Source organism: Polyodon spathula, chromosome 21 (genome assembly GCF_017654505.1).
Source record: "Polyodon spathula isolate WHYD16114869_AA chromosome 21, ASM1765450v1, whole genome shotgun sequence".
In the NCBI taxonomy this organism is placed as follows: Eukaryota; Metazoa; Chordata; class Actinopteri; order Acipenseriformes; family Polyodontidae; genus Polyodon; species Polyodon spathula.
In genome coordinates, this window is record NC_054554.1 from 12,304,925 (window position 1) to 12,328,177 (window position 23,253).

The 23,253-nt window shown below is 37.2% G+C and overlaps 2 protein-coding genes across 5 annotated transcripts; both read left to right on the forward strand.

Moving 5' to 3' along the window:
• The first annotated feature begins 3,321 nt into the window (after positions 1–3,321).
• On the forward strand, positions 3,322–17,603 carry LOC121296128 (protein LSM14 homolog A-like). Of its 4 annotated transcripts, XM_041221364.1 has the most exons (12): positions 3,325–3,578; positions 6,236–6,399; positions 6,892–7,024; positions 7,826–7,945; positions 8,350–8,451; positions 10,276–10,455; positions 10,925–11,011; positions 12,690–12,860; positions 13,210–13,381; positions 13,922–13,960; positions 14,378–14,609; positions 15,080–17,603. In XM_041221364.1, the coding sequence occupies exons 1-12, from the start codon at positions 3,458–3,460 to the stop codon at positions 15,098–15,100; spliced, it is 1,542 nt and encodes a 513-aa protein (XP_041077298.1). In that variant the 5' UTR covers positions 3,325–3,457; the 3' UTR covers positions 15,101–17,603. The 4 variants fall into 4 exon arrangements, with proteins under 4 accessions (XP_041077299.1, XP_041077301.1, XP_041077300.1 ...); XM_041221365.1 differs by lacking the exon at positions 8,350–8,451 and having other exon boundaries at positions 3,322–3,578; XM_041221366.1 differs by lacking the exon at positions 7,826–7,945 and having other exon boundaries at positions 3,324–3,578.
• Positions 17,604–21,373: 3,770 nt separating this feature from the next.
• On the forward strand, positions 21,374–23,253 carry ss18l2 (ss18, like 2). Its single transcript, XM_041222217.1, has 5 exons — positions 21,374–21,531; positions 22,228–22,304; positions 22,456–22,540; positions 22,691–22,796; positions 23,030–23,253. The coding sequence occupies exons 1-5, from the start codon at positions 21,385–21,387 to the stop codon at positions 23,038–23,040; spliced, it is 426 nt and encodes a 141-aa protein (XP_041078151.1). The 5' UTR covers positions 21,374–21,384; the 3' UTR covers positions 23,041–23,253.

Genomic DNA, 23,253 nt, shown 5'->3' on the forward strand with positions numbered 1-23,253 from the left:
GTAAAATAAAGAATCCAGACCTGACCAAAAATATTTCACATATACAAAAACAGCCAAGTTACAATAAAGTGATCAATTAGGTGTGCTGTCTACAAAAGGGGCTGAGTTATAAAAAGTCGGGCGAAATTTTTATTACAATAGGAATGATTAGCAAAATGAATAAACAATAATTTTAAAACCTGGGTGAAAAAATGAATATTCATATTGCAGTCACTTTAAAAAAATAAATTTAAAGTTGACCCTATATATAAATTATACCCAAGGGATGATGGGATTATGTGGCATGTTAAAAAGCAAACTTCCAACTCAACAATGCTAGAGACTGAAGAGCACTCCACAGCAGTGGCATTTTCAAGTTTTTCCTTCGATTTATTTATCATTGTCTGAAATAATAACTGTAGTCCATTGAAGGAGTTATATTTTTGCAAGCAGGGCTACAGCATTTCAATGTGAAGTGTTTAATCGGTAAGCCTTTTAGAACAGGTGTCAATAATTAACATAATCTCAGCTGTGCTTTATTTGTCATTCTGTTATTGAGTAATAACAAAATGGCTGACCTCTGTAGAAAACAATGGAAGAGTGGTGTTCTTTAGTTGTATAATAGAGATTACCGAACAATCAGGTTGCGATAATTTGACAATATCAGGGTTCCAACCAGGGGTGGCCAATACCCCTTGTTTAAACAGAGTGTCATAATGAATTTATGTGTCCTGCCATCCATGGCAATCCATGGTTCACCGCGCACCAGCAACACCTGTGGCTGATAGGGCGCCTGCGGGTCTGCAGTGGAGCCATTCAGATCTGTGTTGTCCTCCAGCTCTATAGGTCTGGTGGCTTCGCTGTGGATCCACAATGCGAAAAATGATGGATTGGCAGGAGCACATTTCGGAGGACGCGTGTTTCAGCCTTCGTTTCCCGAGTCATCAGGGGGCTGCTGCGGTGAATTGGGATAAAAAAATTATAATTGGGCATTCCAAATTGGAGAGAAAACCAGGGTAAAAACTATTGGTGACAACTAAATTTATATATAAATAATAAATAAAAAACAAGGACTACAAGATTGTTTGTTCTACTGCTGTTCTTGCTTGAGGTGCGCATGCGTGATGTTTTCTTTGGCGAACTTGCTAACCATGTCACGCATACTCAGCTCATACCACACAGTGTACTGTACCTAGCTAGCACTGCCAGCATCAGAGGCCCGACCTTCCCACATATCTCCCGTACATCAACTCAACTGGGGAGAACCCTGTGGAGGATGGAGAAATTTCACCAATGACAAACAGGAGAGATGGCAAAATCCTGTTCCAGGGGTCTGTGTCAGTGTTAACATATTTCATGTTTTTTGTAAGCATGACCACAGGGAGCCCCACACAAGCGAAATCCACGATTGCCAGTAAATACTGGTAACCCAAGGCACTGTGCTCCATGGGACCAACAATTTCAACACATTCAAATGAGTGAAGCCTATTTTACCATCACAATTGGATAAGTAGTAGATATTTGTAAAAGTTACACACAGATGGAGAATACACAGCTTCCTTATATACCCCCATATAATTATACACTCAAAATGGTGTGCCAAAGAATGTTCACATGTCAATTGGATAAGCAGTTCTCTATATATATATGCAAAACTATGAGGTATGGCATAAGTGCTGTACGTACATATGGCCGTCAATGTACACTTCCAAAAGTAAGGAGGTAAAAAACTGAATCCGAAACAGACTTGTCTTCATTGAGAGTTGGTAAAAGCAAGGGGATTTGCCTAATAATACCCAGACAAGTAGACACACCCTCTGTAGCTATTTAGAGACTGACGCAACATGATATATGATGGCTGCCTGCCACCCTGTGGTTTGTTGTGGCGTGCTTGGCATTTGGGGATGGGCAGCGTTGGATACTGATATACAATATAGTCCTTTCAGTGCATTCTAAAATTATGGAGATAATGAATGGGAGTGACCATGTCAAAGCTAACGCTGAGTATGTTTGAATTATATTTATTGAAATGATCGTGCTCGTTACATGCAAACATTGCCTTATGTACACTTGGCTGAGTGAGGTATACCCCTCCCTCCTTTCGTTGTTTTGGGGAATTAGTTAGGCCAAGTGTTCACTACAAGGTCATTGCTTGTTGCAAATTAAAAATAAATAAATAAAAGGCAACTAGATTATTTTCAAAGGTTATGGGTTAATGTGGTTATACCTTATGAAATAATTCCTGAAATCTTACCTGTTGAGCACTTCCAATTGTTATATAGACCTCACATGTACTTAAATAAATGTTATCTTGTACCATAGTAAGAAGGCCCTGTACAAAAGTTCCAGATAGTCTTGCCCTTTCACCTAAGAATGCCCATGTTCCTGTCATTAACGAACCAGCTGCTTCCCCTAAATATTTCACATGAGTTGCTTTCCCATCATATATTATAAGCCTGTCTATTTCAGTTGGCTTGAAGCTTGTATAAAAGGTTATCTAACTCCTTATCTTCACTCTCCTGTTGGTGTCCGGTTAGTAATACTCATCCGTTACAGACAACATCTATTTGTAATACTCATCTGTAAACTGTTTAACCTCGTTAAACATGGAGAGATTGGGTTATCAAACCATGTGACTTACAACGTCTATTTTACAATTGACCATTTTAGACAAGTAGAAGTGGTAATAGGGGTTTGTCTGTCCTGCACGGTATAATTTCAAGAACATTCATTCATCGCTAACCGGCAAGACAAAAAAAGCACTGGTCGTTTTCAAACCTTGGCAACTGTTGAAAAGCTGAGACATAATTCGATGTTATTTTTTCAAAATTACTAATTTCGTCAATACAGTAATCCGTCGCATATCCGACCTAACAGTTTATCCGCCATGATCAAGCTCTTCGGCAACGTTAGTTTCTTACTGAACAGACTGTAGATCCCATCAAAGTTTTCGTACGCTGCCAGTAGTGTAACGTGGGTTGTTCAGTGTGTTGATACGTAAATAAATCCTGCTCGCCTGCGGGGGAGGGGACTCGATCGCCGGCCTGGTGTCACTCAGCAGAGGGTGCACGCTTCCACAAGGCAGACGGCTACTCTGTCACAAGCATTAATACCCTTTACCTTTCTAAACGATGGATTTATGAGAGCTGCCTAACAAAGCCTGAATCTCAAAACAATAACTGTGTTAATGTAGTAATTGTTACAGCGACAGATTACTGTATTTACACTTTAAATAGCAGCGAACGATCTTCTCGCCATAGCGTTAGAAGAATAAATCTCGCGAGAATCCTGCCTTGACAACTTCCCATCACTTCCCCCGCGGCCAGTGCGAAAGAAAATGAAGGCAGCCATGTTGTTGTAGCATCTCTGAGGGTAGGGGAGAAAGAGAGAGAGCGACTGTTGGAAACCTCAAAAACGAACCGACTCCAAATCCACATCCATCTGCTGCTAAAGGAGACGAGCAGCGTCTGGAGCAACTATGAGCGGGGGGACCCCATATATCGGCAGCAAAATCAGCCTCATCTCGAAGGCTGAGATACGCTACGAAGGGATTTTATACACTATCGACACCGAGAACTCGACCGTCGCACTCGCCAAAGGTAACCGGGGGAGGAGAGAGTGAGGGGGGACGGGAATAGTGTCGAGAAAGCGGGACACAAAAGGCGACTCAGGTGCAAATATATATATATCGGGTCAGTAAATATAGTTTTACTTAAGCATCTCAAATGTTTACAAACGCTAAACCAGCGACATACATACGGTAATTGAATTCAGACTCGCACAAAATAAGACTTTCGTCGTTTTATATCGTCACAGTACTACAAGTAGCCATTTTTAATGTTCACTATGTAGAGAGCTTGTGTACAAAACAGTTTAGAAGCCAAATTATGTGTATATTTACTCAAGCGATAAAGTTTGACAGCTTTCCAATTAGGCAACGTACTGTAACAAAAGGTTATGGTATAATTTAAGAGGGCTGTCGTGCTACGACCAGCAGATGCTGTAATTCAACCTGTTTAGGTAAAATAAACATGCAGTCAGCATGTTTTTGTTGGAGTTATTCGTAAGCTTTGATTTGAACCGATGCTTTACTTTACATTGTATTAAGCAACTGAAATAATTACAGGCGAGGCTTTATTTTCTTTGTTTACGCGTTGCATTCTAGCAGTACAGTAGTTGAATATTCAAGGTAGGCCTCGACAGTGAATAGTTCATCCGAGTTAACGGGAGTGATTTGCTGAAACTAAAATGGCGGTAAACATTAAAATAGAAGAGCGTTCTGTGTCCTAAAGACTTTAAATGGCTCTAATCTCTTTTACACATTTGACACCTAGCGCAGCTTGTTAGTAGCCACGTCGTTACTGAGAAGCGTGTAACAAAGTATTGATCCTTCATGGCAGTTTGCGTTTTAGCCGTACGTTTTCATTGTGCATTTGTTTATTTTGGGGTATTGTTATGATGTAAAGTAATTGCGAGTTGCAGGCTGGTGAATCCATCCTCCGGGTTTACAGATCTACAGCAGTGTTTATAGCCATGCCCTTGTTTTGCTCGTTGTATTGCACCCAGTGATGTAGCATTTTGTTTGGAACAGAGCGAGCTAAATTCATATACGGTTTTATATACAGATTAGTAAGTTTACCACTTCGACGCATCCTGAATTAAGTATTTTGGCCAAAAAGGATTTGGCTAATTTACATTTTTTAGTCAGGAAAAGTATGTTTAATTCTGTTGCAGGGAGGAAATGTCAAACACTAATTTTACTCCACCAAATTACATTAAATAAGAGCGACTGTTGTACAGTATACGTTTTATTGGTTTCAGACCATGCCGTATACAGCTCAGTAGTCTCGTAATAGCTGAGTATTTGTCGTACATGAATAATTATTGTGCACACAGTCAATATAATTTGCAATGCAATGTTTGTGCTGGATAGTAGAATAATCTATTTAGCTGAACTTAATAGTTTTTCACAATTATGCACCTGTCATCTCCATTATAGTCTCTTAAGTTTAATTTAGTTGTAAACACACACTGGACAGCAGCATAGTCCTAATATATTTTTACTAAAGCAGTGGTTTTCAAACGGGGGGGGGGCTTCAGTAATTTTCAGGGAGGGTGTCCCTGAGTGTGACAGACTTCTTCATACTGATTCTGTGTTTGTGGTGAGAAATGTATTTATTTTAGGCTGTTTGAAAATATAATTAACTTGAATAATTTGGAGTTCAAACATGTGGTATTTTATCAAAATATTAATCGCAGTCATACATTTGTTCTGGTGTAAAATCCAGGAAGAAGTGTGGGGTCAGTGTCTAGCACAGAGGTGCAAACCAAAATTCAAAGGCAAAGGGGGTTCCAGTGCAATTGGTACATTTAAAAGTTTTATGGGGGGAGTATACCAATCTGCACTGTTCTGTTTGCTTCTGTGGAATACGAGTATACCGGTAATAACTTTTACCTGCATTTCAAGCAATGTTTTTTTTATTTGTTGGTGCTTGATTTAATTAAATATATGAATAACACATTTTTAAAAAGAGCTCGTGTGGGGCTCCCGAGTGGCGCACTATAGTCTGGAGGTCGCCGGTTTGAGTTCAGGCTATTCCTCTGCCGACCGTGGACAGGAGTTACCAGGGAACTGCGCACGATTGTCGGAGCGCGCTTAGGTTGACCTGTAAACTTTATTTAATCAAAAACTTAATTTGAAATTACAGTACGTGAGTGCTCACTGGTCCTAAAAACGATTTACAGAGCTGTGCCACAAATGTTGGTCCAAGAAAGCAGACTCAGAAAACGAATGTGTTTTAACAGAATGTGCAAGTTAATATAATAAGCGGAGTAACACTTTATTTTATAGCAACCCTGTACATCTATTTAAAAATATATGCATATTACCTTGTCTTATTGGTGCTTTGTAATTTTTATTTGCTGTGGATGTGCCTGTAGTTATACTGTTGGCTCTAGTTTTGTGTTAACAGCTTTGTTTTTTGTTCTTACGGTGTTATATGGACTGTACACTGTCTTGTATATTCTGATGCAATTTAATATATTAGTAATGGCTTTTAATGCAAGTATATTTGCAAATTTCTTCAGCTTATGCATATTGATATTCACTGCAAAGCATTTCAGTGAATTTATTTTCAGTAGTGGCTGAATTATATTTTCTACCCATTGCTTCAACCCATTTTGTGATCAGAAGGACTGAACAGTACGACCTTATGAATGTTTGTTCTTTATCTTCATTTTTATATATTCTTTTCAGTCCGTTCATTTGGTACGGAGGATCGACCAACTGACAGACCTATTCCTCCTCGTGATGAAGTGTTTGAATACATAATTTTCCGCGGCAGCGACATCAAAGATCTCACTGTATGTGAACCACCCAAACCCCAGTGCTCTCTGCCTCAGGATCCTGCAATCGTCCAAGTAAGAGAACAAACACTGACTCCATCTCTGTTGCAAATTTTATTGATAGCGCCTAATTGTGATTTTACTGCAGTGTATACATACGTGTACCTTTAGTGTGGCCTTTGTGGAAGGTTTTTCAGATTTGCTTGCTTGACTAAATTGCAACCCAGTCAAATCCATGGCTTTTGCTGGTATGTGTGTTGGAAAGTGTCAAGTCATTTGCTTTAATCGCATACTTCCATAGACAGTGGTACTTTTGCAACCAGACAGAATTAATTGTATTATTTCCAGTTTTATTATTCCAGGCTATTTAGATACCTATTGTAACAACATAAATGTCACAAAGTACACTTCATGCTTTTCACCTTTATAAAGGGGTATATGTAGTGAACGCTTGTGCATATTTTATGTTTAGCATTCTAAGCTGCTTCATATAAAAAATAAACCACAATGGTGAGATGCTTGGTTTTAAACTTGAAAAAAAAAGCTATCTTTTCTTCCTTGTCATAGTCATCGCTTGGGACCTCCACAGCTTCTTCATTCCAGTCTGTAGGATCCTATGCGCCGTTCAGCAGGATGCCTGCCTACAGTCAGTTTAGCCCCAGCCCGTTGGTGGGACAGCAGTTTGGGGGTGTAGGAGTGGGTATGTATTTCAGCAGAAATCTGAGCTTTCTATGGTTGAACACTATAAGTTGCATTATCCTTTTTGCATCCCCATCTTTTCATGTATACACAAACTACAACTACATGACTAATAACATAATGCACTAATTGTATAAATTGCAAAACAATTGCCATTTTGTATGAACCATCACAAAAGGGATCATGCAACATTGTTATGTGTTTGTGTAAGTTAACATTGTCCTACAAATCAGTTTTTGATATAGGTGACTATTTGATGCAGTTTAAACACATTAAAATACACTGAATAAAACAAATTACCAGTATAAAAAGCTGAAATTTTAAATGATCTATTTTGCTTTGCAAAGATTTGCTGCATACATTATTTACTTTTATCCAATTCCACTCTTCCACGATGCCCTTTAATTAAAACAGTTGTAAAATGTTTCATAAGATAAGAAAGGAGGCATTTCAGTTACTTTTACATACACGAGTCTTCAGGTTCTTGTAAACATATACTAAGAAAAAAATAGTCTAAATTAAAATGTCCAGTGTAAATAATTATTTTTTTTAGAGAAAACTTGGAAGCCTCATCTCTTGGTGGTTTTGACACATTGATTCTGGTAGCTGGTACTCAGCAACCCAGAAAACTGTTTGCTGGATTTATTTTTAAATGCTGTCGGTAGCAATATTTATTTTACTTATATTAGTGACATACTGTACAGCACCAATGCAGCAACGTGGTTCATTTCAGTTTTATTGTGCCAAAGGAACAAATAACAAACCTTTACAAGACTTCAATTTTCTGTTCCTCTCCACACAGGAAGCTCTTTGACATCTTTTGGTACAGACACTACTGTCCCTGCACCACTCTCCCAGAGCAATGCAATTGGTTCTGCTTTTTCCCCTGACACACGTTCACTGAAAACACAATTATCTCAAGGTAAAGAAGGCTTCATGCAAAAACTGATTTGTTCTGTGCCTTACAGAGATTTTGATCTTTTGGATACACAAGATTGCTGATATTCTGTGGTCTAGAGTGATTTCCAAAGATCTAAAACACAGTTGTCATTTTCAAAAATTCAGCCTTATCATGCCACCTCTTAAATTCATCTAGCAACTAATAAATGACATGCACTGGTTTTAAATTACGAGTAATACTTGTAATATAAAGATTCTATATTTAATTCCATTATAAAAATCCCTTTGCGTAAAATGTCTGCAATCTTAGTACCTTAATTGAAAGAATTGTTAAATGTTGTGGCTTAATTTGATACAGAAACTTGAATATTTGTCATCTAGCATCGCTTATTTAATAATTTTTTTTGTATTAAAATATTTATACAGGAGGATCTACTGAGAATTCCGTTCCATTTGCAGGGATGTCGTATCGGCAGGCAGCAGCAAAGCATTTGGTCAATAAGCAACAGAAGACAAATATACATAAAAGTACAAATTACAATATTCCATAGCATAGTTATCATAAACGTCAATGGTTATGTAAACTCCTTGTTAATAGACTTTGTTGTCCTTTTGTTTTGCTAATTTGTAATATTCCATTTATTTAATTAATTTATTTTTAACAACCTAGAGATGTTGGTAACACTGTTAAGGTCAGTGTAGATCATATTGGGTAATGATGGGGCAGTAACTTCTAATAAATGTACTGGCCAAGCTCTGAATAGTGTGTCTCAGCAAAAGCTGCTGTCTGGATGCTGATGGTTCCGGGGCCTCTTGAACAGTGCAGTATGAGATTCAAATCAGTGGTTTGGAAAACTGCCCACAGCCACCCGGACGAAGAAAGATTTTTAACAGATACAGTTTAATACAAATAGAAAACACAATTATTGCCTTTAAGCGCAAAAGCGCATCACCACCAAACTATTTGTTGCAATGTTTATTCAAATAACTTAAGTACTTTCTGACAACGTTATAGCAACAGAAGTAAACATAATATGAATGCACAGTTTATTTTCATCATGGGTTAGATATAGAGGTTAGAAGGTTAGAGGGAGTGGGGGGGTGGGCGCAAGTCCAGAATAAAATGCAGCAGTGTTTTATTTTATTCTTATTGCAGTAATACAATACAAATTTCTGAGCAGAGTTGCAAGAAATTCAAAATTCATGCAAAAAGAGATTCAGTATCAGCAAGAGACTCATAATCACAGTTAAATGTAAAAGCCACCCAGTTAAATAGTTACCTGAAACTCGGGGGGGGGGGGGCAATATTAATCATTAATCATTTTGGAAGAAAACATTTTCTTAGTTTAGTTTTGGTTATGTAGAAAATATTTTTTATAGATGTCATGTCTAACGTTAGTTGACATCAGATCTGACAATTAGACATTTGCCTCATCATTTCATTAAAATAAATAAAAATATAAACGATTCAGTCGGTCTAATGATTAAATAGTTATTTGACTGACAAACAGATATTGAGAACTGCAGTAGATACCCAGTGGATGAACACTGCTGTGTTACTTAGCCTTTCATTTGTTACAACAGGGTTCACTAAAGTCTTACTTCGCCATGAGCCCCGGTGGCTGTGGGCAGTTGACGAATTGCCCGGACAGATGCCGAAATGACATTAAATTCAAACCTAATTCGGCATCTGCATATATATGTGTGTGTGTGTGTAGATATATATATATGTGTGTGTATTTTTGTGAAGCCCATGAAAATGAGGTAACTAGCAGGCAACTTGTTGCTGAAAGTTGTTCAAGTGGTGTGGGTGGTGCGGGGAGTGGCTTCACTTCAGTCAATCTGAGATGGGGAGATTAATGGCAAAATAGTAAGGGACCTGCATAGCATAGTTTTGACCCCCTCCCTTTTGTATTTATTTAGTTTTGAATAACTTAAAATGCTTCAAGTCCTCATTTTTTAAATATTCTTGGTAAATGCATGATCAGTACCACATTGACTGCTTGATCTATAGTGTTTATTATGTTGCTAACAGTTGATGATAAATATTATTTTCCATTCTATGAATGTTCCCTGTAATGTGCTGGTTATGTTCTTGGTGGGGCTATTGTTTGCTATTAACCTTTAACATATTCTGCACATTTGTGCAGATATCCAAGATACATTGAGGTATCTACGGTTACGTATGAATGTCCCACTTCATTTTTACATGTAAAAATTGTAGTACTTGTACAATATCCTTGGTGTTACTTAAATATTTTGTAGTGGTCAGAGTGTTTTTTAATGATTTCACATGCCCCTTATGATTAGATTGTAAGAACTTGACATAAACAAGCATGCCTTGCCTTGCAGGTCGCTCAAGCCCCCCACTTGACCATCTAAGGAAAAGCCCGACCTTGGAGCAGGGGGTACAGACTGCCCCAGCCGCTGCCTCTGCTCCCCCAGCACCTGTGAGCAGGAGGAGCCCAGCACCAGCCCGGCCTGTTCCCTCCACCAACCAGAAACCAGCAGATAGCCAGGAACAGAGACGGGGTAGGAATTTACAATGCCGACTACCGCACATTTAACCACCTTGCTTTTTGTGGTGAGCTTTAATATATGGATACGCACATACCAAAGTTAGCATTGTCATATTTTATAACTTTGGATTTTTTGAGTTAACAGTAATTTAGTGCTAACTTACAGGCAAGCCTGCAAGCGCCGGGCAAGGCTACCCTGGCACCCTGGCTGACCTAAGCCCCCCCACCGGTTGCTCGGCCAATTGTGCGCCGTCCCTGGGAGCTCCCGTCCACGGTTGGCAGTGGAATAGCCTGGACTCAAACTGGCGACTTCCAGGCTATAGGGCGCATCCTGCACAATACGCAGAGCGCCTTTACCGGATGCACCACTCGGGAGCCCCCAGTGATTTTTTTTTTTTTTTAATTGTAAGGTGTTTTAGCTGTAAACAATTTGAATGTATTAAGCATATTAAATATAGTGCTTATAAATCATCTTTCCACAGAGGTACAGAAAATGGCAAGGCCTGATGCAGATCAAGTCAGGAATGAAAACCGTGAGCCCAACAAGAGGCAACCAGGCATATTTGATGGTATACCAACAACTACGATGTATATCTAGAATGTGTGTTTGTGTGTATATATAGATATCTATATATATCTATATATATATATATAATATATAGATATCTTATAGGTATAGATATATCTATATATATATAGATATTACTATAGATATACATATATATATATATATATATATATATATATATATATATATATATATAGATATATATATATATAGAGTCAGTTCAAGATTACATTGAGATGAGCAGTTCATTTAAGAACTATATAATCACTGAACTAGCAAACCAATCAAATGTTTTCATGTAGAAGCTTTTTTTCCAACAGCAACAGTTTAGTAACTTTGTCTTTTTCATGTAACTTTAAATTAAGGAAAGTAGACTCTTGCTAATCCAGATCCTGAAATGTTATAATCTGAAACACTAAATCTGCACAGGGTCTGGTCATGACTGTTAATGGATTTGCAAGTGTACTGCATTTTATTTATTTAGAATAGTATAGAAATAGTGTTATTTGAATATACTAGGGTTTTGTTAACAATATATTTGTCATCATTATAATGTTTTTTAATGAATTTTTTTTGATTATGTGTGTTGTAGTTTTTTTGAGTGGTTTGTTATTTTTTCATTTAGTTTTTGTATAATCGATTTTTTGACATTGACTTTTTTTTTAATGTTTTTTTTATTGTTAAACTTAATGTGAAGTTTTAGTTGAATTGTGTGATCTGTTTATTGTTGAGTGGTGAATGTAATTGTTTTTGTGTGAGGTACTATTTTTTGGTCGAATTTTTTATTTACGTTTTTGAAATAGTTAGTTTGAGATCCGGTGTTAGTTCTGATTTGAATCCATGTCTTCCCGCGGTAGTTTTTTTGTTTTTTGTATGTTGTTGTGTTTGGTATTTTCCGGACAATTTTTGGCTTGGATAGTTTGAGTCTATCTTACTTTTTTTTAATTGGTTACTCGGGTTGTTCTTTTAGACTCTTAGCGTTGGAAGGTGGTAGATAAAATTTGTTACCATTGGCGTATAAATCTAAAAACCAATCGTGTGTAAACAGGTTGTCAAGGTGGGGGTACACAGGAAGGTTTGTTGGGGATAGTGATGGTTTTGTTGGGCATGATATCTGCCCCGCCCCTAATTTTATATAATTGGTGTGGTGAATATGTGATATGATAGAGATAATTTGTGACCGTAGTTTAGAGGGTGGAGAATTTGGTGAATTTTGGTTTTATTGTTTGTGTTGTTCTCTGTCAGTACTGACTTATGTTTTCATGTAGAAGCTTTTTTTCCAACAGCAACAGTTTAGTAACTTTGTCTTTTTCATGTAACTTTAAATTAAGGAAAGTAGACTCTTGCTAATCCAGATCCTGAAATGTTATAATCTGAAACACTAAATCTGCACAGGGTCTGGTCATGACTGTTAATGGATTTGCAAGTGTACTGCATTTTATTTATTTAGAATAATTGTACCGTATTTAACAATTGTGGTCTTTGTGTTGTTGCTATTTTACTGTACTCTTACGGTAGTGTCTGTTGTGCATTGGCTTTACATTTTTAAATGTCTGAATATTTAAATGAGATGAGGCTATAGTGTGTATTCTTTCATCTGCTTTTCATGCCCAGCATCTCATGGTGCTGTATTCAAGTATCAGTCTAATGTATTAAAAATTTGTATTTTTTTTTTTTAGGGCCTCCTTCTGCAAGGCGGGGGCGTGGTGGACATCGTGGCAGAGGCAGGTTTGGTGTCAGGAGAGATGGCCCGATGAAGTTTGAGAAAGACTTCGACTTTGAAAGCGCCAATGCCCAATTCAATAAGGAGGAAATTGACAGAGAATTCCAGAATAAACTCAAATTAAAAGGTACCTATCATTCTCTTGGTGTAGCAAGCGTTTAACCAGGTCTACTTAAACCTGTACTAAACCTGTTCTTTGAGAAGACGCAAAAAAAAGGTTATTGCACGACTTCTGCCATGCCCTGTTTCCTAAAGTCATAATCACAGCTGTTGCAGATTCTTTTGTTATGCAGCAGCCAATAGTTCTGCAAAAATTGTAGTCTAAACGTGTGTGTGAAAATACAGCAATGAACTATTCAAGTAATCAAATAATGACTTGCTGAATTAAATGATTAGGGAATGCCCAAAGTAGTAAAACTAGATACCCCCAAGTTGCACAGTTCTTAGTTTTTCATTTGTGCTTCTTTTAAAATGAGATGAGAAGCTAGAAAAGCCAGAAAAGGCAGTGAATGGTGAAGACAAGGGAGACTCTGGGGTTGAAACTCAGAACAGTGAAGGGAATGCAGATGAAGAGGAGGCACCGGGACCCCACTGTTACTACGACAAATCCAAATCCTTCTTTGACAACATCTCCTGCGATGACACGAGGTAGGACCGACTTAAGTGTATTTATATACCCTAATTTGTTAAATCTGCCACCTTTGAGAGCACACCACTGACGAGTTTGCGTGTATAGCCAACAGGTTAGCATTTTAACTGGTTTCAGGATTCCACAAAACGTTAGAAAACATTAAAAGCTTTGAGACATGATCAAAGTTTACCTTGGTGTTTTCATATTTAAAGTTTTTATTGTTGAATGTAAAAATTACACACATTGAAAACATGAAATGGTATTATAAAACATTTTATTCATTATTCATCGCGTGGTACTTGAAAGCGTTAAAGGAGTGGTGTCTGTTAATATGCAATTCACTTTAAGTATAGACCATCCTTAGCACAAGTTCCAGAGCATCTGACCGGGTCTAGCTCACGGTGACTTACTTTAGCACAAGTTCTGACTTCCTTGTACAAATTAAGATGGTTTCAAACAGATATGCTATTCACTGTTTTGTTTTCTAAAATACAAAATGTGTGCACTGAATTTATAATGCTCATCAGCAAATTAAATCCTACCTTTTAATTTTTCAGGAAAGCTGCAGAAAAATCAGGAGTACAATCTTTTCCAAGGTAAGCCTATTGGTGTTGAGCAGAGCGGAGCCCCGTCCTTGGTTATTGTCAATTATGTTAAAATTGATCAAACTGTTAATGGTTTTACAGCTGTGACTGGAAAAAGTGCACGTGGGAATATTTATTGTGTGGTGGGAAGTAGTTGCATCCTTGATACATACAGACAATAGTTAATTTAATCTGCTGGAAACATAAATTATATATTTAAGTACTTTTTAGTATTATAATAATACACTTGGCTGTATAGGTTTCACTTGCACCGAAAAGGGAAGACAATTTGTTGAACAAGGAGGAACAATTCAAGGCAATTTAAGTTTAATGCAAATTTTTTTGTATTGGATTATTCAGATTATAAAACGGTAGCACTTTTAAACGGTTCACCTAAGTTATGACCTTTGTCAAATCAAACTCTTTCAGGGAGAGGCGACAGACCTGGGCAGAAGAAAGGCGGATGAATGCAGAGACCTTTGGTATCCCGTTGCGCCACAATCGCGGTCGCGGGGGCTTCCGAGGCCGTGGAGGAATGGGGTTTCGTGGGGGGCGGGGCCGCGCTGGGGGACGTGGAATGTTCGGAGCCCCACGTGGTGCTTTCCGTGGAGGATTCAGTAGAGGACGCGGAGGAAGAGAGTTCTCAGACTTTGAATACCGGGTAACTTTCTCCTAATGCCTTTACACTTCTAAAGAGCTTGGTTTTAACATGTGTCTGATCCCATCATCTTTGTACTGTTTATGAAGTCTCTTGGGGTGGGGGCGAATAAATGGCAAAAGTTTGTGAATATTGAGTACTTCATCTATCAACCTTCTTTCAATGATCTATAGCTATTTTCTTTCCTCACCCATTGCTGGTTCCTCCCCAAGGGCCTTTATAACCACCATGTACAACTGCATTTGCCTAATTTGATTGTACCTGACCACAAGATCAGATAACTCATCGGTGAGCTGATGGTTGAGCTGGAATTTAAATCTGATATCTTCTGTCTAAGCCTGTTTAACACAGCAACAAATATGCTTTCTTGTGTTAACTGTTAAACAAAAAATGGTAGATGGAGACCTGGCCTAGTCTGAAATACATGCATTATTATGGCTACATAAACTTTTTTTTCCCCCCCTCTCTTGCAGAAGGACAACAAAGTTGCATAGTATACTGGAAGATAGATCCAAAAGAAATTCAGCTCTTCATGGTCCAGAGAATTTTGTTCAGTTAAAACTTTTTGACAATAAGAATGAAGAAATGTTTTTGCTGTATATTTGTCACCAGCACTGGGATAGTCTGCTTGACTTCAAAGGGTTGTAATGCATTTATTGTTTTTATGATTAAAGGCGTCTCTAAAATGTTAAGCTACATGTTTGAATATCAGCAGGATAAGTACATTTCTTCTATATAGATACAGTACTTCAGTAAAACTATTCAGTATTTTTGCATCAATATTGAAGTTTCTTATTAAAATGTATTTGATAATCTGTTAGTTGTAACGAAATGTATGCAGAAGGCCGTTGATACTGTGATGAAAGTACTTTGATCACTGAAATAGCTTTATTTTTGGATATATCCTGTAATGTACCTTAGAAGCACCACATTTATGTATATAGCTACTGGTTTACAACTTTCTAAAAAAAAAAAAAAGAAAAAAAAAAAGTTTAACTTCAAATGTCATTATTCCCTGTATAAAAGTCTGGTTCTTTGTAGGTAGAGGGTATTTGGTACGTTGGTCCAAAAAAAAAAAAAAAAATAATCATGGATGTGGTTTGTGGATACTAGTAGCTATTATGAAAGGTTCTGTAAAGATGTCTCTTTGTTTTTGTTTGCTTTCTTATAGCAAAACAGTGTAGAAATGTAATTGCTTCTGTGGAATCATCATATTTGGTATTTGATGATAACGTGGACAGAAATGCATTTCATTTAATTAGGTTTTGAATCTTGACAAAAGGCTTTCGCACTGCATGCAGAGGAGAAACATGATGCACACGCTGAAAGCAGTTAGTTATTGGTTTTGGCTAGCGAAGTATGAGTAGTTGCCTTTTTATATTTGCATAGTTTTTATTGTGTTTACGTAACTTATCAGTAAAATAAAATTCCTGTTAAATTGGATTTCAGGTGTTTAGTTTTCATGTCTTTTGTTAGTCTTTCTAACCAGGTAAAGAGAAATTCCTATAATTAACAACTGGCTTGCACTGCTAAATTTATTGGCCCAGTTCTACTCCACTTCCATAGTGTTTTTGGTGCTCCAAATGCTTAATTCTTGAGCTTCATTGTAAAAATATGTAGCTGCCTTGCATGGCACACATTGTGAATGGGCCGTTAGACGTGGTAGTCTCTTTGGCTTTCAATTTAAGTTGTATGTTGGGGGCAGCGGTGGTACCCTAAACTATCTGTATAGTAAGTATTGGTAGAAAATGAAAGATTGACTTTTTAATTTTAATGTGAGCCAGTTTAGGAAAACGCTATTTGGATGCAGCTAGTGACTGTTTTACCAGATTAGCAGACCTTTTGTAAATGGGTAGTTTTTATTAAAAGTAGCCTCTCTGGCACATAACAGGATTTTTTCAAAAAAAGTGTAGTACAGACAGTAGTTGCGTATGAAAAGGTCTTCAACATCAGTGGAAAGATGCAGTTAGCTTTAAATGGTAGGAAAATGCTATGTTAATGGGATCGGAATATACTGCATAACGAGACTTAATGTTCCTTCTGCCATGTGTGATTTGAACGATACAGCCCTATGGTTTTGTTACAGTTTGCATAGGTGTTCTACTTAGACATTCAATACATGCTTTGAGCAAGTCTCCTTGTTTGTAACTGCTTATGTTTTTAAATATTATAGATAAGATAAAGCACTGGTATTCTGAGCTGCCCACAAAAATGGTTTTGTCCAGTATCTGAATTCTTCTAAAAGTATGTTGAAGCATTTGTAATGTGGTCCCCCCTCCCCTTCATAGACCACTGGAATAATAAAGGGATCCAAAGATATATTTAAAAGAAAGAGAAAAAAGGTTAATCAATACTTTGTGTATAACATTGTCCTCAAACAATTTGGTTCGGTAGAGGAAGTGGGGTGGAATAAATGTATTGTGGTTGACTGGACACTTGAAAGAAATATTTTAAATAAGTTTAATAGCTGGTGAAAATTAACTAGACAGACTTAAAAGCACTACAATGAAACCTACACTAGGTAAGGAAGAAAACTAGGGCAGCTAGTTAAAATGTCCAGTGGTTTTAATAAATGTACAGCTTGTCTGGAACTAGTAGTGAGCACATGAAACACTGCATGTTAACAACCATGCCCTGTGAGTTGCCACAATCATGATACAGAACAACTTTGGTTTTCCGCTATAGAGGCTGTATGTTGTCGCAATAACTATGTAATATTACTGAAATGTCCCATGCTAATTTAAGCAAGATTTAAAGCTGTAAATAATACCAAAATGTGAAGAAGATATGAATTTAAGCATTTCTCCTCCTAAGCGCTGGATGAATACCCAGATGTGTTGGTGGGTTTTTTTTTTATTAAAACAAAAAAAAAAACAAGAACATTTACAGCATGGTGTACTTTCAGTGTGCCTCACCAGACTGACAAGTGAGGTTTTTATTCAATGCGGAGAATAAACAGTTGTTCAATGTGTTGACTGTCTTTTTGTAGTTTTGTTTATATGTCTAAAAATGACCGGGCTGCAGTACAAACCAGTGGTCCTCCAAAGCTGGTCACTGGGCACCCAAGGTGCTTCAACCCCCCTACCCCCGGAAAAGCCTGCCACCCATGAACACTTGCTTTTGTGTTTTTTTCTAGGCAGCAGCCACATTATTCAGCCTACAAATCTCAAGGATTACTGCAGAAGGAGGAAAGATTTTGTAATAAGTTTGAAAAACTATAAGTGTTTGGGTAATCAAGGTGATTTATAGTGTTGCACCACAGCCGCAATGACATTGTTTTAGTTGATGTGGCCCTTGACAAGTTTTTACTGAGGACCACTGGTGTAGATAACTGCTGCAAAGAGATTTTGTTCTCAACATTTTGATCTTCTGGTATCTTGGATATAGCGGCTGATGAACTTCACCCAGCTCAACACATTTTATAAGTGTTTCTCTTTTTTTTTTTTTTTTTTTTTTTTTTCTTCCCCATAATTGGAATTTGAACTAATTTGTGGGGGGGGGGGGTTTGGACAAGATCTAAAAATAAATGTGTATATATAAATAAACCTTAAAGCATTGAATAAAGGTGTAATGTCATTGTTTTGTGGGATCTTTGCTTACGTTCTTATTAAAGTTAACCCAAGTCTGCTGCTAATTATCACGGCGTAATAAACGGGGCATGAGTAAAAATATGTTTATAACGGCCCGTAGGAAGCACTGTTAACATAAAACAGTTAAAAATGTTTGTAATAGTTGCCAGGTAGGATGCTGCACATCGGCAACATTTCTTGATTGTTCTACCCAAAGGCCTACAGTAATAATAATCATAAGAAAGGTTTTAAGCACAATACTGCACTCACTGCCTGGTGAGCCTGTTTGTACCTTTTCATGCAGTGACGGGCAGACCATTACACTGATCTTTGAGATGAGATGTGGCATTTATCAATTTGTTTCTTCAGGTATTACTACATTATTCTACCAGTGGTGTGTAATGACACAGGACTGTGTTCCTCATCAGTACTGTCCAACCAAATGCTTAGCGAACACAAGATTTTAAAGGGCAAACACAGTTTATAAAATAGCTATAACCTCAGTACACAGGTATATTTTATGAGACAACCGTCAGTCTCCTGGCTATAAGCCATATAGTGGATGACTATCCCATGATCCCTAAAAAGTATATCTGAAACGGCCTAGGACAAGCTAAAAAAGTTATTTTGCCACCCCCTGAACAAAAAGACATGGTTTATTACATAATTTATTACATAATTTATTATTGTATTAATTTGCTTTTAGTCCTTGAAGTGCCTATTATTCCTCACAGAGGTATTATTGAATACATCAAAGTAGTTTATTTGGTCATGAGCTGAAGTAGGGATATTCTTTTCAGCTCTGATGAGGAGGTCTCATATGTTACTAGGGATTAAGGGCTTTTTTAATTTTTTTTTTTTTTTTTTTTTTTTTAGCCAATCAGTTTGCATGTTTTCAGGTCATTGACATAATTGGGATTACTGATTTGTCGATTTCAGGTGTCACGGTTTAATTACAAAGTCATTGACTGCCTAATACATACATCTATAGGATGCAGAATTGTCTTCAAAGTTTCCCCAAACTTGAAGGCTTCCTCGCATTCTTAAGAGTTCTCTGATGTTGTCTCTGAGATTTTACAAATAACTTTTTGATAGCTTCTGTACCATTTCCACTGCTCACCTTATATAGGTCAAGTACAAGTTTTCATTCCCAATACAGTACAAATTATTCATGTTGCAAAGATATGTTGGCTATATCTGCACCAATTACAGTCCCTGTGCTTTCCTTGTACATGCTGTGCCATCCTGCTTTACATAGTGTAGGGACAGTAATAGTATTGGGGCTCTCAATAGAGGCGAACACTGCTGTATAGTGTTGTTCCTTGAGAGGCATTGGAAAATTAACATGCTTCCATGAGTACTAGTTCCAGGTCTCAGGTAGGTCATCAGGGAAACTAAACTTTTTTTTTTTATATCAGTTTGCATATTTTCACATAGTTGAGATATCATTTGAATTATTATCTTAGCTGATTGAATCCTTAATTTAGTCCTGCATAGTTTAGTAACTGGAGATAGCATATTGAAAGGTGAACAACTGCTGCTTTAGTACATCTGTAGAATGTAGTGAAGCACATAGTGTTGAGTAAGGATCTATAAGGAGGTTATGGTCCTCTTCATGTTACTGATAGTGATAGTTCTTATTTTGTATCACCAGAGATGTATGCTACTAACACACTTGTTACATTTAACATAGGCACATTGAAGTTATATGTTATGTATTTTTTGTATTGTTATACCAATATGTACAGTAGTATTTATTAGGGTTGGGAGTGGGCGATTTAAGAGCAGCCAGGATGTATTTGTAAGGTGTTTACATTGTTCCGAAGGGAACCATCCTGAATGATTACCACCTCCTGATTCTTACAGAGGTATAAGGACTGAAGTCTACTCCAGAACGATCCCCAGCTTCGTGAACTTTGAACGGTTAGTTATAGAAGCACTTACCGGTGTTACCGGCAAATTCTCACCCCGGGTGAGTTCTGTCCTAGGCTAATCCTCACTACAGTACTTTGCTGGGAGGGTGATCATTAGACCGGGTCAATTTTCAGCCCAGTACTCTGTACATAGCATAATCGTTTTCATTGTACGTTAACTAATCTAATCTAATCAGCAATAGGACATATATAGCTTTGTGAATTTACTGTAAAAGATACGGGAAAAGCGACTGTGATGTAGACGAAATAAGCAACGTTTATAGAACATGATATATATATATATATATATATATATATATATATATATATATATATATATATATATATATATATATATATATATATACATTCCTAAATAATGGGGAAGCACTCTGCATATTCCATGCAAAGACAGACACATCTAAGAAGACTGCAAGCTAATTTTCACGGGGGTGACTTAAGCCTGTAACACCTTGTTGTTTTGTCAGATTTTCTCTTGGCCAGTTGTGACTGAAACTGACTGCCATCAAAATACATGCCTGGGGTTTTCATTTGCATAACAAGTATACCAGTCATCATTCAGACAGAAATGTGCACTGCACATAATATCGACTGTAATTGCTGTTCCACTCTGAAGTGCTGGACAAATGTGAGGGTCGTTCCTGTTTTATGCCACTAGAGGGCAAGCGTCATCCCATTTCGTGGGTATAGCACACTTATTCTTAGTTTAAAACTAAATGACGTGTCTATAATTGGTAAGTGCATTCATTAGGTGCCCTTAAATGTTTGCCTCCAAAGTGAATGGTTAATTAGAACAAAAAAAAAGACGTCATTCGTTTTCATATCAAGATTTAAGAATTTCAGAATAACATATAAAATGCATGTACTGTCAAGTTCGAGTTATACATGTTTTACATAGCGGTACTACTCAACACATTTAAAGTGTCACCATGATAACTATATCAGTAAATTATTTCAGCAATATACAAACTCGATGTTTTTTTTACGTCCCTTTTGTGAAGCCACCTGAAAAAGAAGCCTATCTCTTTAAGACTGTGACGCAGAATAGACCACTGCTTTAAATTATATAGGGGCGGCTAGAATACATTTGCGAATGAAAGATTGTTTCTATGTGATGGAATAGAACACTAAATTCATAGTAGAACAATAAAAATAAAATAAAAATAATTGTTATAGTTTTATTGTTGTATTCTTAAAGAGTTTGTAATTATAACACGCAGCTTTACTTCGTTGAACCCAGTTGCCGAGTGGATCTAGCTGTTCGCGGATAAGGTTATGCAGAAGGGAATTTGGGAGGATAGGAAGCATGACTCTTTGCAGATTTTTGTGTTTATGAATAATCACTTGAAAAATATGTCTATCGTGTTTGTGCCAGAGAAGCTGCGAGGGCGGGCTCAAATCAACCAGGAAATAATACAGAGGGTAAGGTAAAATATGGTACCGTATCGAATCCCCTTCGTCAATACATTACAAACACCACACAATACGTGCTAATGCAGGTACTGTAAAGAAAATAAAAATAGGTTTTTTTTAAATCATTTACCAGTTGGTTATTGCACGTCAAAGCACCCAATTATCTGGCAAAGTACAACCCATCAAAATGTTTCTGAAACTTTGTTGAAGTCCTAAATAATCTGAAATATGAATGTAAAAAAATCACAAAACAAAACAAGTGTATTCGGATGACACAGAAGTCAGTATTATAAGCGTTACCAGTGATGGGTTCATAGCACAATAATATTTGTGAGTGACCTATGTATTTTGAATGGGTAATAGACCTTCAAATCTTTTCAAATGTATATTTAGATTAATATTCATTTTGCACATGTATTTATCTTGCCAGGGGATATTATAGCGGTCAATATATCATATAGGTGAAAAACAAAATAAAAAAACAGCCGCCATTTGCAGAGAAGATGCCAACATGAAAATAAATCAACTGTAGTACAACGTTTCAAGAAAAGCTTGGTAATGTGGCAGGAATGTGCCGTTTTTTTGTGTAGAAAATAGAAGTGTATGAAGTACTTGTTGTTTATTTTTACTCCTGCGCGACCGCTTACTGTGTACTGTGCAAAGACCTGGGGTTGCATAAGTTTACCATTTTCGTTTTTCTTGCAGTTGCTTGAGGAAAATGATCAGTTAGTTCGCGTTATTGTAGAGTATCAGAGGAAAGGCAGAGCAACTGAATGCGTACGGTAAGAAAACACATTCAAGGACTTCCAACTGTTCAGTGGGCTTTAACCCTTCAAGTGGAAATACCCGTTTAATTAAATACTTCATCTAGCATGATTACTGTTTGTCCTGTACATCGTGGGTTTTTAACAAACCTTTATTTTTGTTCACTAGATACCAACAGATTTTGCACAGAAACCTTGTGTACTTGGCAACCATTGCAGATACCAGCCCAAATGTACTTCCGGCCGCACTTCCTGTAAGTTGCATTGGAAAACACGCAGAATATGTAATATCCTATAAAGGAGAAAATGAATGACAGTTTTCACTAGAACTGAGCACCAAAAAATGTCTTGCCTTAGATGTCAGTGTCATTGAATGCTAATTTGTATTCCACTTGTCTTTTCAGACTCCAGCTGAAAACACTGGCATTTGTGCTGCAGCACAAGTACAAAGGGAAGAGAGCAAGAATCTTAGTCCACCAGCGGGGAAAGAAAACACAGACACATGGGGAGGTAAGAGTGTTTAGAATAGGGCTTCCACCTTTGAAATACGTGAAAGTGAACACATCTCACTGTAAACTTGCATCATCCATTGATTGATTGAGCCCAGTTTACATTCAGAAATTGTACTAGAGAATGTACTGAAATAAACTGTCCAGTTAACCAGTGGACTGAATGCATTTAGTGAAACACGTACATGCTTTAAAATTGCTGTTTGAATGTGAAACATTGTGTTTTTATTTCAGGGACACAGTGAACAACAGTACACAAAAGAATTCTACCAGTAACACAGTGCACACGGAGTCCAAGATCTTCTGAACAATTTGTCCTGGAGCTTGTGTTTTAATGTAAAAGTTAGTTGATACAGTACAGTTCACACTATTTTATTATACATGTGTCTGGTAGTATGCTCTTTGGTGAGTAGGAAGACAGTGAAGAGTCAATTCTAACATTTTGTGTTAAACAAAAG

Bases quoted from the DNA above. Each gene is read 5' to 3' on its own strand.
- LOC121296128 (XM_041221364.1), top strand. From the start codon at position 3,458: ATGAGCGGGGGGACCCCATATATCGGCAGCAAAATCAGCCTCATCTCG. The intron at 7,025-7,825 runs GTATGTATTTCA...CTCTCCACACAG, and splicing joins GTTTGGGGGTGTAGGAGTGG to GAAGCTCTTTGACATCTTTT. The intron at 8,452-10,275 runs GTACAAATTACA...CTTGCCTTGCAG, and splicing joins GAAGACAAATATACATAAAA to GTCGCTCAAGCCCCCCACTT.
- ss18l2 (XM_041222217.1), top strand. From the start codon at position 21,385: ATGCAGAAGGGAATTTGGGAGGATAGGAAGCATGACTCTTTGCAGATT. The intron at 21,532-22,227 runs GTAAGGTAAAAT...TTTTTCTTGCAG, and splicing joins ACCAGGAAATAATACAGAGG to TTGCTTGAGGAAAATGATCA. The intron at 22,305-22,455 runs GTAAGAAAACAC...TTTGTTCACTAG, and splicing joins AGAGCAACTGAATGCGTACG to ATACCAACAGATTTTGCACA.